Source organism: Vanellus vanellus, assembly GCF_965231255.1.
Source record: "Vanellus vanellus genome assembly, chromosome: 1".
Classification (NCBI taxonomy): domain Eukaryota; kingdom Metazoa; phylum Chordata; class Aves; order Charadriiformes; family Charadriidae; genus Vanellus; species Vanellus vanellus.
Genome location: NC_138905.1, coordinates 44,454,735 through 44,471,272, shown reverse-complemented (window position 1 = coordinate 44,471,272; position 16,538 = coordinate 44,454,735). Strand labels below are relative to the sequence as shown.

Genomic DNA, 16,538 nt, shown 5'->3' with positions numbered 1-16,538 from the left:
ATCCTTTACTCAGGTAAAACGTGTAGGTGGTTAATTCATCTGTGTATATATAATCTGGCTGTAGAAGTAAGTGAAAAGAGCACCTACAATTTTTTAGTCTTCACTGGTGTATTTTCCACCCCTAAGACTTGTTCACCTATAGAATCATAGAATGGTTTGGTTTGGAAGGGGCCTTCAAAGATCATCTAGTTCAACCCCTCTACCATAGGCAGGGACATCTTTCGCTAAGTTAGGTTGCTCAAAGCCCCTTCTAACCTGGCCTTGAACACCTCCAGGGATGGGCCACCCACAATTTCTCTGGGCAACCTGTTCCAGTGTCTCACCACCCTTGTAAAAAATAATAACCTATCCTGTTATGCTTTAGATTTCTTAGCATGATGCTGTCTTTTATACTTCTATTCCTGGTTCTTATAAACCTAGTCGAGTGATGCTTTTTATTGCTATAGGGTGTTTTTTTAATCACTTTGTCATTGCAGAATGGGTGGACTTATTGTCACAACCTTAATAACTTTATAATTTCATTATTACTTTCTTATTAAACATATTTTAGTTCAGTCTCCACTTTATCTTCAGTCTTCGTGCAGAATTTCATTGCTATTTGTATCTGCAGAATATTTAGTGGTGTGTGTCATACTGCTTTGTGGCTTTTCATAAACCTTATCTTTACTCTGTTCACATGCTGTATATACTCACTCGCAAAAACTTGGTTGTGTGTGGGGTGGTAATAAATAGAAGTTTGCACAATCACATTTGTAGCTTATTTGAAAATAAACTAGTTCTTCTGATTAGCATTGCAAAAATAGGAAACTCCAAAACTAGAAAATGCTAAAATAAGACTTGTTTGTGCAGTCTGTGTTCAGTCAGCTTTAGTTATCTGTGGGATGTGCATTCTTTGTTAGTCAACTTTCCCCCTCAGGACTGGCATCACATTCGGGAGGAATCTGACTTGCTTTGAGCTGCTGTTCAATATTTAGTTACGTATGTTGCCGTCTGTCTTACTCACTGCATAGTCTTCAAACCTCATGATGAAAACAAAGGATTATTTTCCTGTGAATCAGCACAGCGCCCAGTGCTCGCAAATGCTAAGTAGGTTTTATTTTAATGGTACCTCCATGAGGTTTACAATGCCCACTGTGATTAGAGTTAACAGCAGCTATTGATTTTCCCTCTATATTTGAAAATTTCTACCTCGTCTGAAATAATTTTTCAGGTAAGAGTACTTGAACAAAGTATGTCTCCCAGCGGCTTCACCTCCTGATGCTAAAGGAGTTGGGACCGGAGTCCTCTTCTATTCTGACAATGTTTGGTTTATTTGCCCCTTCCAACATCTGCAGTAAGGGAAGGTCTTACAGAAAACAACCTCCTCTACAGTAATTCCTATTCAGATCACTCAGATCTCAAGTCCCTAACACAGTAAAAGTCCTTTGGAAACTGAAAATGCCATTCTGTGATTACACCTAGAACTGGAATGTGAATGCCAAAAGGCTGAATTGAGACCATAAACTGCTTGAAGGCTTAAATTATGTTCAACTTAATGTGCTTTTAACAGTTTTGGGTGTACTACCTTAGGTTTTTAAAGCAAACTGAGAACAAAGCACATTCTCACATAGGGACAACCACTTCGAGATCCCATTTGAAACTGTTACTTGTGTTACTCTGACAGGTGGTCAGTAATTGGTGGGTGGGGAAGAGACTGTTAGTAGACTTCATAGACATATGACAGTGAAAGTGAAAAGATGTTTTCTTGAAAACTTGGGCTCTGTTATAGACTCCCTCACGGAAAGAATGTAGGTCCTTTTCCTCCATCTTTACTACTCCTGCTGCTTCACTTCTGCCTTCTCCCTCTTCCCCAGTTGTTCCTCATCAGAAGTGATATCTCTTCATCTCAGCATTTTTCTTCACTTCACTGGTTTCCATTTTCTAGCCTAGTTAGACATCTTCTCTTCTCTCTCCCCCTTTCTCTTACATTCTTATATTTAACCATTGACGTCCTAGTCTTCTCTTTGTCATTTTTCTGATTTCTTGGTTGTTTTTTTTCTGTTTTGTCTCCATTCTCTGTCCTCTTCCTCTGGGTTACTCATACCATCCTGGGCTTCCAGTACCTTCCCTTTCTTTTCCCGTAAAGCTGTTTTCATGTCTACATTGAGATACCCAGCCCCCTGGACCTGATAAGACGAGAGACATAAGAGCAGAAAAGAAGGATCTGTGCTGTGTGTTCTCGTGGAATCGCTGTTCTCTCAATATGCTCAAGGAATTGCACAGATTTTACTACCTATTTAATCAGACATACTGGCTGCTTTGCCTTATATGGATGCAGCAAGCCATGGTTAAACATTTAGATGTTTATACATTTATATGACATTGCTGAGAAACCAGTTTCACTGAGTGTCCATTGAGTGGAAGACTTATTTACAAATGAACTCTGCTGGCTGCTGTTGTGTTATTCTACTTCTGTTCTGGCTGACTTGGACAAATTGAGCCTGTCTCCTTATGTGGTAAAGTAAATAGAAGTTTATGTTGAAGATCTTAATCTATAACTGTAGTCTGTTTTCCGAATTTGCTTCAAAAATTTCCATACTTACACCCCAGAATTGTGTGGAGGGGCTCCTTTGTAGTTGCATGATTAACTACATAAAATATTTTCAAAAGAAAATGATGGTTCTGTTGTGATCTGGAGTGGTACTGTAAGATCTATTAAAAGCATGACCAGAATTTTCAAGGTCATGCTGACACCAAGGCCACAAGACCGGTTCGTGAGAGTATTTGGGAGTAGTGATCAGCCATCTGTCCTGACTGTGAGCTTCATGTGTAGGTGTCCTTCCATTGAAATAACCCATATCAACTTCCTCATCTTTCATTTTTCGCTAAGCTTTTTTTAATGTAATATGCTTCATCTTGTCCATTCCAAACTACTATTAGTGTAACTGGGTCTACCAGTTTTTATGCTGCTTTGTGAGTAGTTATTTTAAAGCAACGAGCATGTCACCGTTAGGAGGGATGGTTTTCTGATTCAGGTCTGATGCTGTCAGCATAGTCGATGTCCTCACTTATTTCTCAAACAACAGAATGACAAAGTGTGTTCTGTTTATTGAAATACTTGAGTGTAATCTACGTATAAACCTGAATTGTTTCTCTTGCGTTCTGTGAACTAAAAAGTTTGCTTATAACAGTAAAGCAAGATATGTATGTGCACATTGGAATATTTTTATAAACACAGAATTTGTTTTAGCAGCTTATTTTTAAAACTGTCTACTAGCTTTTGAACCAATTTAACTTCTTTTTTAGAAATGTCTTGAATTGGAAAGAAAACCTTGCAAATCAGGATTTAAAATAACTCAGAAGATTTTTGCATGGTTCATGGATCAGACAGATCAGGCTGGATCAGTTTACAGAAAGAGTTAGATTAAAATCTCTTAGTGGTTCAGGGGTGTGTTCCCTTATAAGTTTGTTTATTAGTGGAAATGAATACAATATGGTATGGTTTTATGGCTTCCAGACAAAACGTCAGATTTTTTTTTTCCCCTCGTTTAGGACAGTACGGCACACTAACATGGAACTCAACAGGCAGAGACCCTTGCCCACTAATTCTAAAAAACTACATTGTACTTGAGCTTAACATTCATGCAAGAGTTGAAAAATGAACAATGAAGAAGAGATCACGAGAAGAAGCTAGTGCTTCAGGGCACTCATTGGAGGTGCTCTGAAGAGGTGCTGAAATTCTCTTGCTCAGTGTTTTCAGATTACTGCTTAAACTATAACAAATTTACATTTACCTTGGTCTCACTGATTCAAAAAAATACAGCTGCAAAATACTATTTCATAACACTATGCCCAGACTTGCCTGCTTGCCTGTGTTTGGGAGTTTTGCAGTGAGGGTTGGCTGTTAAAGCAGTGTCTCACCTAGCTTGTTTAATTAGGACCACTACTGTGCAGATAGGAACACTTAAAATAGATGGGAGTCACTCAAGGCGCTTTTCCTGACTTTTATATCCCCTTTTCAGCCAATGCTGATGTTATGAGAAGGCAGAAACACTTAGGGTTTCTTTCTGCAGAAGTTTTTGACGGTCTAAGTTGAGCCAGCTGCAGCTCCTTACTTCCCCTGTGTCAGTGCTCATGCAGCTGGACAGAGTGGTGCTTCAGGGAGCCATTGTGGCTAGAAGTCGATGGCTTCCTTTTGCTGGGCTGCTGGATTGCTGCATCAGCTCTTTGAATTGTTTCCTACTCAGTCACCTGAAGGCCAGAGCCAGGAAAAGTGGAGGAGGCAAGGAATGTGCAGCTGTAGGGAACACAAGACTGCCTTTCCTTAGCTCAGCTCTGAAAGCCACAGCTTAAGCAGTCCGAAGTAACAGAAGTCTAAGGTGGCCTATTTAGAAATACTGTCTTTCACTCATTCTTCCAAAGCAGCTCTTAGCAACTGACTGGATCGCAGTGACATAATTAATTAGGAGTTTCCAAATCAAGTGTAATTAGAAGATTGGCAATAAAAATAAACGTGTCGTAATTGAAATCAATGAAATCTGCTTTTGACTGGGTGATTTTAATTGGATGAAATTACAATTTGGACAGTGCTTCAGGAAGACACTGAGAGAATCGAACAGGCATTGGAAGGAGCAAGATTTATTCCACCTTAGAATCATAGAATTGTCTAGCTTGGAAGAGACCCTTGGGATCATCGAGTCCAACCATCTACCCTACTCTACGAAGTTCTCCCCTACACCATATCCCCCAACACCTTTCGTAATATTGCTGTTAAACCTGCCCCTGTGTGAATAACTGATTTTATTTTAAAGTAAATGATGACTAGAACATCATTCCAAAACGAAATTTTGGTTTCTGTGTAAGAGTAGTCAAACTGCAACATGGGTTGATTTCACTATATGATTTTTATTTAAGTACAGCCAGAAAAAACTTTCAAAAGCAAGTTGTCTTAAGTTGCAAAAGTGTTTTCTGTTTTCAGCGTCCTAGTACAGGAATACACATTTAAAATGAGGTTTTGATAGTGGCTAATTGAAAGTAAGCTAGTGGGACAACAACATCTTGTGGAACATGCCCTTTTGAAGCAGTAGTGAGGGATTTCTATCCAGATACGTTCTCACTTGCTACTCTCTGGGTGGGCACTCTAATCCATGGTATGTGTGGCTACAAATGCAATCTCAGATACTCTTCTTGAAAAGTAATTTTAAAAAATACTGTTTCCTGCAGCCATAGCCTGCGGCTAGATGTTTTAACTGCAAGTGTTGAAACAGTCATGTACATAAATTACTCGAATGCTAAAAAGTGGAATACATTTTAAACTGCATTCTTGAGCAGTGACTCTAAATTTTTTCAACTTGCAGACCCCTATCATTTTTCATCTGGTGCTAATGACTGCTCTTAACCAATATACATCTACTGACAATAGGCTTGCTTTTCTTTCATAACTTTTGTGAGATTCCAGCAACTTCCAAGTTGCAAGTATTTGTAAACCTTTATTCAGGTAGGAGGTGGCGAAAGGAAGGTTTCAGTTGCAGTCTCAAACTAAATGGGTTCTGCTCTTCCATGCATCCACTTTTCCCTCCCCTCCCCCAAAAGAAGGTATAAACCCAATTTGTTTTCTTAGTAGTATACAAAATTCTTCAGTTTGGACGGATGATGATTATTATTATTAGTAGTAGTATTTTTGTTACACATTTGTAAATATAAAATAGATCTTTCTATGTATGTATAAAAATATACAGGTTTATTTCCATAGAGATATCTTTGTTGGGGCTGGTTGATAGGTATTTTCTCTTAGTAAAGCATAACATAGACATCAAGTTCAGTGATACTGTTATTCCAGTAACTTTTCTTACTTGTTTAAGGTTTGCAAAGTGACATTGTATCTGAAGACTAAAATTCCATTCTTTGCGAAAGATGTGTCTGCTGTGTTTTGGATGGTACCTTTTTGCTGTTGCTGTGGAATAGTCATTGGTTATAACAGCCACAATAATGAACTTTGTATCTGTCACATTCCTTGTGTTAGGTTATGTACTAATGCCTCCTTAAACGTTTTTTAAATCCCGTTTCCTAGTAATCTTCATGATATATCCTTTGTACTTGCTGATACTGAAAAGGGAATGTGTTCAGTAGGGTCTGCTCCCCAGTGGAATAGGTGAGGAACTTTTAGAGTGTGAGTTTCAGGGAAAATAGAGAATTAATTTTCAGTATTAATGAAACTCTTCCTATCTAGGTATTCCTTCTTCTAACTTTCCCGTAGGGGCATCGGCCAATGTCACTCACTGGAGCTGAGTTGAGATACTCCAGTATATTGGCAAAAAATCATTTTTGAGTGATGAAAAATTGAGCCTTTTTTGTGTGGTCTGTCCTTGAGACATTAACAGCACAAAACAACACATCTTTCAGAAAGCTAAATAATCTAGAATTTATAGAGTTAAGCTAAAATATTTCTCTTATGTTGTGTTGCAACATGCGTATCCGGTCCTAGAAATGTTTTTTTAAAAAAACTTCTAGATGAAGAATAAACAGTGCTAAATATGGTAATAACATTAAGCTACAAAATTCCTTACAATTGTGTCAGTGTGCCTTGGAAAATTCACACATACTGGAGGAAAGCAATATTTATATCCATGAAAAGACATCCTTTTGCCAGATACTCCTGCTTTTGATTTGCACTGTATCCATCTAGATTTGCACATTGTCAGCAGGGGTTTTCTAGAGTTATGAAATGCAAAACTGTTAAATGAACACATTAATCATATACTCTTCTATTTTTTTAAAGGAAATGTAGGGATACTGATAGTGCTTTTCATTCTTTTCCTAAATGCTCTAGAAAACCACTGTATATGTATTTCAGCTGTTTGATTTCACAAAATCACAGGCTGGTTGAGATTGGAAGGGACCCCTGGAGGGCATCTTGTCCAACCACCCTGCTCAGGCAGGGCCACATAGAGCTGGTTGCCCAGATAGCTTTTGAGTGCCTCTTGAGTTCTCTTGGTGAAGGCTGAACAAGGGTTTTGTTTTGTGTTGTTTGTTTTGTTTTGTTTTTGGCTGTTTAGCTGTATATTTTCAAAGTCAAAGAAGTGTGGGTTTGTTGGATTGTGGAGGGGAAGGTCTGTATCTCTCTGCCTGGTCCCATGGCACTCTGTTCTGCTGCTCTTGTAATCAGCAAGTATCAGTGTTTTGACTTTCAACAACATAACGTTTCTTTGGGACTGATTTATTATTGTTAAAATTGCCAAACAGTAAGGGTGCCTACAGGAGAGCTGGGGAAGGACTTTTTACTAGGGCATGTAGAGTGATAGGACGAGGGGGAATGGCTTTAAACTGGAAGAGGTCAGGTTTAGATTAAACATTAGGAAGAAATTTTTTACTTTGAGGGTTGTAAGGCACTGGAACAGGTTGCCCAGAGAGGTTGTTGAGGGCCCATCCCTGGAGGTGTTCAAGGCCAGGCTGGACATGGCCTTGGGCAACCTGGTCTAGTGGGAGGTGTCCCTGCCTATGGCAGGGGGTTGGAACTCAATGATCTTTAAGGTGCATTCCAACCTAAACCATTCTATGATTCTTAATTATTCATTAGATGCTACATTGAAGGAAAATAACATTGCTGTTAGGAAGGAAATAGCTATGGGAAGAACACTTAAATTTGTGACTTTGAAAATGCTCAATTTCTCATATATATTTTTTTAATTAGCACTGTTTTTTTACGTGGCAATCATAATGGAGAACGCATAAGCTTTTTTGAAGCTAGCTTATGTGTATTTCCAGTGCTTATCTCTTAAGCTTCCGTGGCACTGATTTTTAAGGAATTTTTAGACACATGATCTAAAACCAAAAACATACCACCACTTATTGAGTGAGTGCCTACCAACTGAGCTATGACAAACTGCTGTGTATCCAAGTTTTGAAGTAAAATATTTGGAAATGGCATAAAATCAGTATGTTGGGCTCCATCACTTTCTCACTTTGGTTGACTTTCCAGTTCCTTACAGGCCATATCCGTAGTTCCTGAAAAGTCAGTTGATGTGTGTAAGCTTCTTACATTTTGGACATGTACTTGTTTCTCATACTTTATGTTTTCATCTACTTAAAAAGATGCTTGGTTTAAACTCCATAGTGGTACTTTACTTTTTAAAGTAAAGTTTTTTAGCTTGGTTTTCAATGTCCACAGTTCATAAAACTTTTAAATCTTAAAAATAAGGTAGGATAAGTATGTGTTTAAAGTTGATTACCTATGTGATAAGATCTGCATTATCCAAGTATTCGACTCCCTGAGGCAGTTAAATTAGTGAGTTCTCAGCAAGACAAGAGCTGTGAAATAAGTTCTCTGCGGTTTATTAGACTGACCTATTGAGTGCTTTGGAAAGCACTTCTTGTTACTTCCATGATTTCCATTTTGTTAAGTGCATAAATAGGTGTCTGCTTTGCTCTTTGCCTTTGTAGCACAGCCAATGCACCAGAAGATGATGCCCCAAATAGATATTCCCGAACAGACAGGACAACTTACAGCAGATACAGCAGGGATGCAAATTCTTCTGGCAGTTCAGTACCGAGTAACGCTTTGGAAAAGAGGATTGAGGAACTTGAAAGGGTAAGTACCGATTAATATCTGCATGGCATACATCTGAAATAAAGTACTTTTGAAACTCCATGGGGAAATCTCCAAGTAAATTATATAGAAATGATGCTAAATGTTTGAAGTACAGATAGTTATGTCTATAAAAATGTATGAAGAGTCAGACTGTGAGAAGAATGTGAGCTTTCTGATCACAGATGTTTAGTTTTCATTTGGTATATAAGTGAGAAATAGTTGAGGTAAAGATAATACACTTAGAGAGCCAGCAGTGCTCCACGTATTTCTTGTATGTACCTCGTGACACAGCAACAGAGGGCAAATAACTTGGGGGAAGGAGGGTCTCACTGCCTGTTCAGAAAATTACCAAGCCTGTTTTTGATGTACTTGTTTGGGATTTTTTTGTGTACTGAAGTATTATAAAATCTAATTGCTACCCAGTTGTTTTTTAATGTTTTAAACATTTAAAATACATATTTAAACCAAAGTTTTCATTATTTCAGACATTCTTCATACAAACAATTTTGGGAAAATGTAATAATGTTAAATTTGAGTTTTTCACCTAAACCAGTATTTTGCTATATAATGTCATCTGTATAATCAAACTTCTCTGTCTTCCTCTGACGTGGGTTTTTGTGGGTAATTTGCCAAATATTCTTGAATTCATATAGATGAAAGTTACTAGGTAAACATAGTTTGTATTGACCTTTTTTGGAAAAGGTGAAAATAGAGCATATTTTGTAGAAATTCTTTTTTTTTTTTTTTTTTTTTTTTTTTTTTTTTAAAGATTTGGGGGAAGCCTGATTTGAGTGAAGTACACCATAATCCTTTCCAAATCAGCTTTTGCTTCCGAAATAATTTACTACCAGTAACACAGAAAGTAGGGGAAGATTTAAAGGCTTTATTCCAGTATCCTGAACCATGATTTACTGAATTCCTAATGACCATTTTCATTTTTACTCACATTACTCACATTCAGGCCCACAGCTCTAACAGTGAGTCTTCATTTTCTGTTAATGGTGGTATTAAAACCCCCTCCACCCCACCCCCACCGCCCCCCAAAAAAAGCACTAACCCTCCCAATATAACAAATTTGGAAGCTGATACTTTACATTTACTTACATCTGTTTTGGACCCCTATCCAATTTTGGGTTCATGCTTAAGTTAAATACTAATTAAAGCATTGTCTCTGGAATCAGAGATATCACACAGTTTTGCTGTGGGTAAAATATCTTTGTAGACGTGATTCTTTAGCCCCTTGAAATGTAAGGGCTTGAAGATGTGGGTTTGACTTGCTGTGGGAGAGGAATTAAATGTGTATGTGAGTTTTTCTTCTTTGTTTGTTTTAAATGGTAATAACTTAAAACTGTCTCTAGAAACCAAAAATTGCATTTCAAACTTCATTGCATGTTCTGGTTTTAGGAACTTGCAAAGGAGAGACAGGAAAATGCAAGATTAATGAAGATGACACAGGACAAAGAGGAAGTAATTGGAAAGCTGAAGGAAGAAATTGATTTATTAAACAGAGTAAGCACATACTTTCTTATATAGTGCTATATAGAGGGAATAAAATTCCCTGCATTCTCTGTGCTCTTCTTCAAGCACCTGCATCCACTGGGCAAGGCCAGAAGAGAATTAAGTGTGGGGATCTTTTTTGTATTTGTGTAACTTTTCAAGAGGCATGTCAGTAAGTTACATTTTTTCCAGGTGACTTCTGTTTGTCATGACTAACTTCTGTAAGTTCTGTGTTATTGGAGTACCTGAATTTCTCGTTGCTATAAGTGTTCATAGAACAAGGTCATAAAAGAAAGTGTTCTTTACTGCCTCTTCTTTCCAAATTCAGTACATAGCATACCAGGAAATAATTAAGTTGGGGTTTTGAAAGTTTTCTCAATAAATTGTTACCCAGTACTTTTGTTTGACAAAGTAATTTCGAATTTAATTTAATTTTAGCCAGCTTTTAATTACTAATAGTAATTTTGGTGATCTTAGAAAGATTTGGGAGTAAGTGCTTTATATTCTGACACACATTCTCATACTCTTTGTTGTTGATTCCCAAGTAAAGGCAGAACAAGACAGGGGCAGGAGACTTGGGCTACCATCACTCAGGCAAGGTGTGTAGGCAGGAGGAGAGGGGTAGAAGAGTGAAACATGCTTGGGAATGGGACAGGATGAGAAGTTGAAAGTTGATAGAAGATACCAATTTCAACAAGTCCTAGTTTTAAGGGCAGACTGGAACTCTTTCGTAGAGTGGGATTAGTGACCTCATCTTGCACTTCCTGGCTGAGGTGCAGAGCCTGGATGTACTAGGGAAATATGCCTCTACTAGTCCAGTGCAGACGTTCCCATAAAAATTCAGAAAATAATTTCAGAACTGGCTTTGGTCATCCAGCAGTGAAGGAAGGCAATGACTCTATGTGCATAGTGGCCAACTTTAATTTCGCGCTATTCATTTATAACAAAGGAGGACAGCATTCACAAGTTTGCAAACTAATCTAGAGAACAAAAGGAGATGAGATTATTCTGAAAGAGATATCTTTTAATTTTTTTTTTTTTAAGAAAGTTGAAAGTTAATCTGTAGGTTAAATGAAGTATTGTCTGGTTTGGAGAGATTTCTGTTTTAATTGAGGAATTGTTCTTTATGCCATTCTTTGATTCTGCAAAGAATCTGTCACATTTAAGCTGATGACCTTATTACAGTCAAGGCAAGTGTTCATTCCTTCTACATAATGGATGGCAAAGCTACTTAATACTGCTGGTCACACCTGGCTTCCCGACTCAGAGGTCAAAAGGAACAAATCAAAAGAAACTAAATCACTGAAAGCTTGTGTTGTAGGACCATGGCTGTTTGCAAGGTTTGCTGTTCCAGAAACAATGTTATTTTTTTTCTGCTGTGTTTGAAGTATGATGTCCTAAATTAAATCCATCACGTTTCTGACTAGAAACCATCTTTGAACAGTTCAAGCATTGCCTGTGCCTTGCCTGTGTTAAGTATGATGGAAATTTCTGCTTGTTGTGTGGAAAGAAAACATAGAACAGAATATAGTCCTTTCAAAAACCTCTACAGTCACTAAAATTTTACTTTTCCATGAGATCTACAAAGCCATCTTATTAGTACTCCCTAGGTAGCTTCTCTTAAATGCAGAAGGGAATGGGGTTTTTTCTCCATCAGGTCAGCATTTATTATAGTTATAACATTGTCCATTAGCTTAATTGCAGTGCAAGTTATTTATGTTTGCATCCCTTGGGCTTTTCTTAACGATGAAATAGCTGCCTTTTGACTTTATGACCAGCATAATAATTTGTCGTCTTGAAAAAGTTTGAACCCATGTCTCAAGTGATACTTTCTTTTTTAATAGCTCTTGGATTTGTGATTGCTTCTATATTGGCTATCCATGTGGATTTAGAAAGAGGAAAGGTTTAGAATATTAAGAAAAGCTACAAAAATACTGCATCATTGCTATGATAGAAGGTTATGGAAGTTAATAGGGCAGTTATATTCGCCTAAGGTTTATTATCATAACTGTGATAATGAGAGCCAGCACTTGGACATCCATCTGTTCTTCATGGAACGTTACTCTGTAGGCTTAGCATCAGGATTGGATGCTTTGCATGGAAGAACAATTGCAATCTTCAGCCTTCTCACGTAAAAGGATGTCCTGAGGACTAAACTTAATGAGCTTATGCAGAGATCTTTTTAAAAAGTTTTGCTGGTAGGCAACCTAAATAGGGGTCTCTAAATTTGACACCCTATGCATTCATGGTATTTCTTCATTTTTCTATTCATCAAAATATGCAGTTATTGCATGTTAAGTTGCACAGATATGGAAAGAATTTCACATCAAAGAGCCTAAATAAATTCGTAAAACGCTATTTTATTGCATAGCTTTCTGACTGCTCTGTCCTCATATGTAAAGAAAAGCTCTTTCTAGAAGATTCAGTCAGTTCATAACAGTGGATGCATCCTTGATTGGTAAAGATATTGTGTTACACTTTAAAAACTGTTTTTCCAAGAATCCTAAAAACTTCTTGGCACACTTTTTCTAATTTTAAGTAAATATATTTATTTAATGTAACAGTGTATTTTTACTGAGATCAGTCAGTGCGTCACAAAGATACTTGGAAGAACATAAGCTACATTTACGTAGAGAAACAGAAAAGGTTTTCTGCCATAAATGGCATTTTTTCACTCCAGTACATTAGCCACTAAAAGTATGTCTGCCACATTTTTTGTAAGAAAGGGGTAATTGCTTCATAAAAACCTCAAATGTCTGAAGGGAAAGGCATCTCAAGCCATTTCAATATTTGTAGGCTAAGTTCAACTGTCGCCTACTTTACACTTGGTCATCTCTGACCTCACTAAGATGTCATTGTAGTTCAGTGGGTGTTTGGAGAGAGTCGGTCACTGAGGATTTATAATCCAATTAGTGTCAGTTGTGTAGTTATTGGTTCCTTTGGTATGTGAACTCCAAGCTTTCCTGCTATTGCATCTTTTTTACTAATAAGCATAAGTTAGTGGTGTGATTTTGAGTAAGAAACTTTAAATTTCAGAGTGGCAAAAACCACACCTGCATCTCTTGGTCCATTGTTTCTGTAGATATTTAAACTGCAATAGTTATTTTTCCTGGCTTATATTCAAGAAATTCTTACTCGTAGTAATCTTTGGAATGTTATTTTTGCAGCATAAACATTTTGCAAACTTTTACTGTTTTATTTTGAGTAAATTACAGGTATTTTAAAAAGAAGGTTTTTGGGTAAGCTTTAATTGAAGCATCTGATGGCTAGGTTAACAAGTTCAAACACAGTATTATGTATGTATACAGAACTAAATCCACATTATTTTATTGAAATAGAGTTGTCCCTTCCACCCGGTTATCAATCTGAATTGTGCAAGAGAGAAAACAAAGTGTGTTTCTTACAATTACATAGTAAACTGTATTTAAAGTAGCTATCCGTCTGAACTTTGCGTTTACATGTTTAAGTCACTTGTATCTGTTTTATGTTGGAGTGGTCAAATGCTTTTCCTGGAAGTCACTCGTACTGTGATGCAGCATTACTTCTGTGAGGCAAAGAGGAATTTCTGCTAGCGATTTCTTGATTCCACATTACAAAAGCAATAAAGCAATCGCAAAGGTATTGCGCTATGGATTTTGGCTTGGCAAACTGAAGAGGCTTTTAAAAAATCATGATACCCATTAAACACAACAACTCTAGCGTGCACTTCTGGAATGACCCCACTAAAAAACCCCAAGAAAATAGGCTCTGAATGTCAAACGCTGCTTAACAACTTAAGGGAACAAAAGAGAGAAAATCTTTACTCTTGTTTTATGTTTAATCTATGATGGCAACGGTAGGGTTTTGCAGACTTCAATTAAAAGCATCTGAGATCTCTAATGAGAATCATGGTTCTTCCTCCTTTGCCTGCCTTTCATTTACCTCATTAAATTGCTGTCCTTGAGGTCACTCTTCTGTTTCTTCATTTTTTCATTTTCATTCTGTTTCTTCCACGTCTTTTTTTCTTGTACAGGAAAATTATTTTTACCAGAGTAATGCTTATATTAAACAGTCAGTTTCACTGCTTTCCACTTTAAAGGCTTGAAGACTTGGTAAGGAAGTGAAGAAGTGGAATGGGAACTGGGTAAATAAGTTAATTGGTGCAACAGGGATGGACATTTGGGGTGGGAGCAATTTATTTTAAGCATCCATTATTACTGTATATGCTGTTTGTTCTTTTAGTGTCAGTTCGGACATAAGTTACAAAATGCCTTTTAATTTTTTTCACAGAAAATGAAAGAAAAATGAGCAGGCAGTACTCTTTATGAAATTTTTGAAACAATTTAAAACACAAAGCAGGTTGTCTTGCAGTGATAACCAGTGATGTGTATATGTGAGCGGGATAGTTGCAGACAGGCACAGTCTGGGGAGCAGAGGCAATAACTGATTAACTAATGCACTCTATGTATATGCCAATAAAATAATCCCACCCATCCTATTTTGTTTCTTGATGTGTTAATTCCTGCTGTAGCTTTAGTTTTGGTTATGTGCTTCCATTTAAAGGTGCTTGTACACGGGAATGTAATATTAACGTTTTGTAATTACAGTAACACTTGGGAAAAGGCCAGTTTAATAGATTTAGGGGTAGCTACTGTGACACTAGTTCTTTCCAACCCCAACTTCTTCATTTCAGAGCTAAGATGCTAAATTCCTTCTGCTACTAATTTAGAGTTTGTATTTATGTCCTGAGAAATGTTTATTTTTCTTTTTCCTTTCACAGGACCTAGATGATATAGAAGATGAAAATGAACAGTTGAAGCAAGAAAATAAAACCCTCTTAAAAGTTGTTGGACAGCTGACAAGGTAGAAGATTCAAGCCTCAATGAGGAAAGATTTAAAAACTACTGATTGAACGTTAAGGTCAATATAGTAATACTTCCTGTGTTGCAGTATGTTATAATAACTGTCTTTATATTTATTGTTAGGAAACCAGATGAATGTTTATTTTCATAGTACTTTCTTCTTCATTCAATGAAATGGCATCAAATTTGGGGTATATTTTTAGCTTTCTTTTCACATAAGAATTAATTAAATTTTTGACATATTTCAAAATATTAAGTTCAAAAATATTTGGGTTTTCTATCTTCAGATTACATCTGGATAAATTACAGTAATTTAAAACTCATAGCACCAAGATCACTTTCAGTCCATGTGAGTGTATATTTTTGAAATGAATGGAAGCAATACATATAAGCTTTGTTTACACAGATCCAAAATATATATTTTGGGAAATATTTCTTTTTTTGTTTAAACAGCTGTAAAGTGGATGCCTTATTACTGATGTATAACATTTTGCAGATTGATTACTTGCTCTAAAACTCTTGTATGTTGAGGGTTTTTTACTGTATCTGAGACTGACAATAGTAGAGTAGCAATTTTTTTTTTTCTGTATAACAGTATTCTGGCAGGAAAGGGAGGTTTTATTAAAAAAAAAAAAACAAACACAAAAAACAACAAAACCAAAAAACAATAAAAATCACCTGTGGTATCAGCATTAATGAGTTCTTAGAATCATATTGAAGTTGTGCACTGCAGTTTATTTTAAAGCTGAAATGCAAGTTTGCTGTCAGACAGTAAGTTTGTTTGCTGTGTTGAGAATTCAAACAAAGCCTGGAGCTTTCATTTTAATAGACACTTTTGCAATACTCTTCTACTTAAAGTCATCATCCTAAAATTTGTAGTAATCATAACCAATATGAGTTTTTTGGTGTTGTCATTTTTTAAGCTGGATGAAAATATTTGTACATAACAAAGTAGAGAGGCATACAAGAGATTCATGTCCTTTTGAAACATCAAGTGGTTTAAAAAAACCTTTTATCCTTCATTTTAAACTCACAAAATGTTTAAAAAGTGCCTGTTCAGATGTCACAATCCAGTTGTGACTGCATACTGATTCTTCTATAATGTGATAGTAGACAAAATTTTCATTTGGAATTAACCACAGACCTCAGTTAACAATTCTCTTAAAATTCTTGTCAGGCTGAAATTTGATGTACTTTATTTCATTTTAATACAGCACATTTTTCATTCCTGATCAGAATAAATGTATATGTCATTTGAGTCAGGACACTAGAAAAGAAAATGTTTTGAAGACTTCAGGCTTTTTCTTGACGATTTTGAAGTTTGGTGTCAGAAAGTTGCATGCGTATAGTTTTTGTTACCTTAAAACCTAAAGGCAACTAATATATAATAAAGATCACCTTTTCAGATTTGCCAGTTGTTTTCATAATGTGTATTTAATGACTGTAAGAGTTTCTTAAATTTCAAATCCAGGTATTATTGCTTTGCCTTGGATTGTCTTGGATATAGGATAGGTTATTATTTGTGTATTATAATAAGGAGGAACTTTTCAAAGCTTTAAAGTATTTTTCAAGACACTTATATTCCAGGATGTCTTGATGTTTTCCTTCACAGTGGATGAGAACCCATGGGATGC

At 36.5% G+C, this 16,538-nt stretch overlaps 1 protein-coding gene across 1 annotated transcript in view; it reads left to right on the top strand.

The window, feature by feature from the left end:
• PAWR (pro-apoptotic WT1 regulator) overlaps positions 1-14,909 on the top strand; it is a gene marked incomplete at its 3' end in the record, with an annotated part of 79,049 nt that extends 64,140 nt beyond the window's left edge. Inside the window, exons 4-6 of the mRNA XM_082499262.1 lie at positions 8,419-8,566; positions 9,971-10,075; positions 14,823-14,909. Coding sequence (XP_082355388.1) covers positions 8,419-8,566; positions 9,971-10,075; positions 14,823-14,909 — 340 coding nt within the window. The remainder of the gene's footprint in view (positions 1-8,418; positions 8,567-9,970; positions 10,076-14,822) is intronic.
• Positions 14,910-16,538: the final 1,629 nt, after the last annotated feature.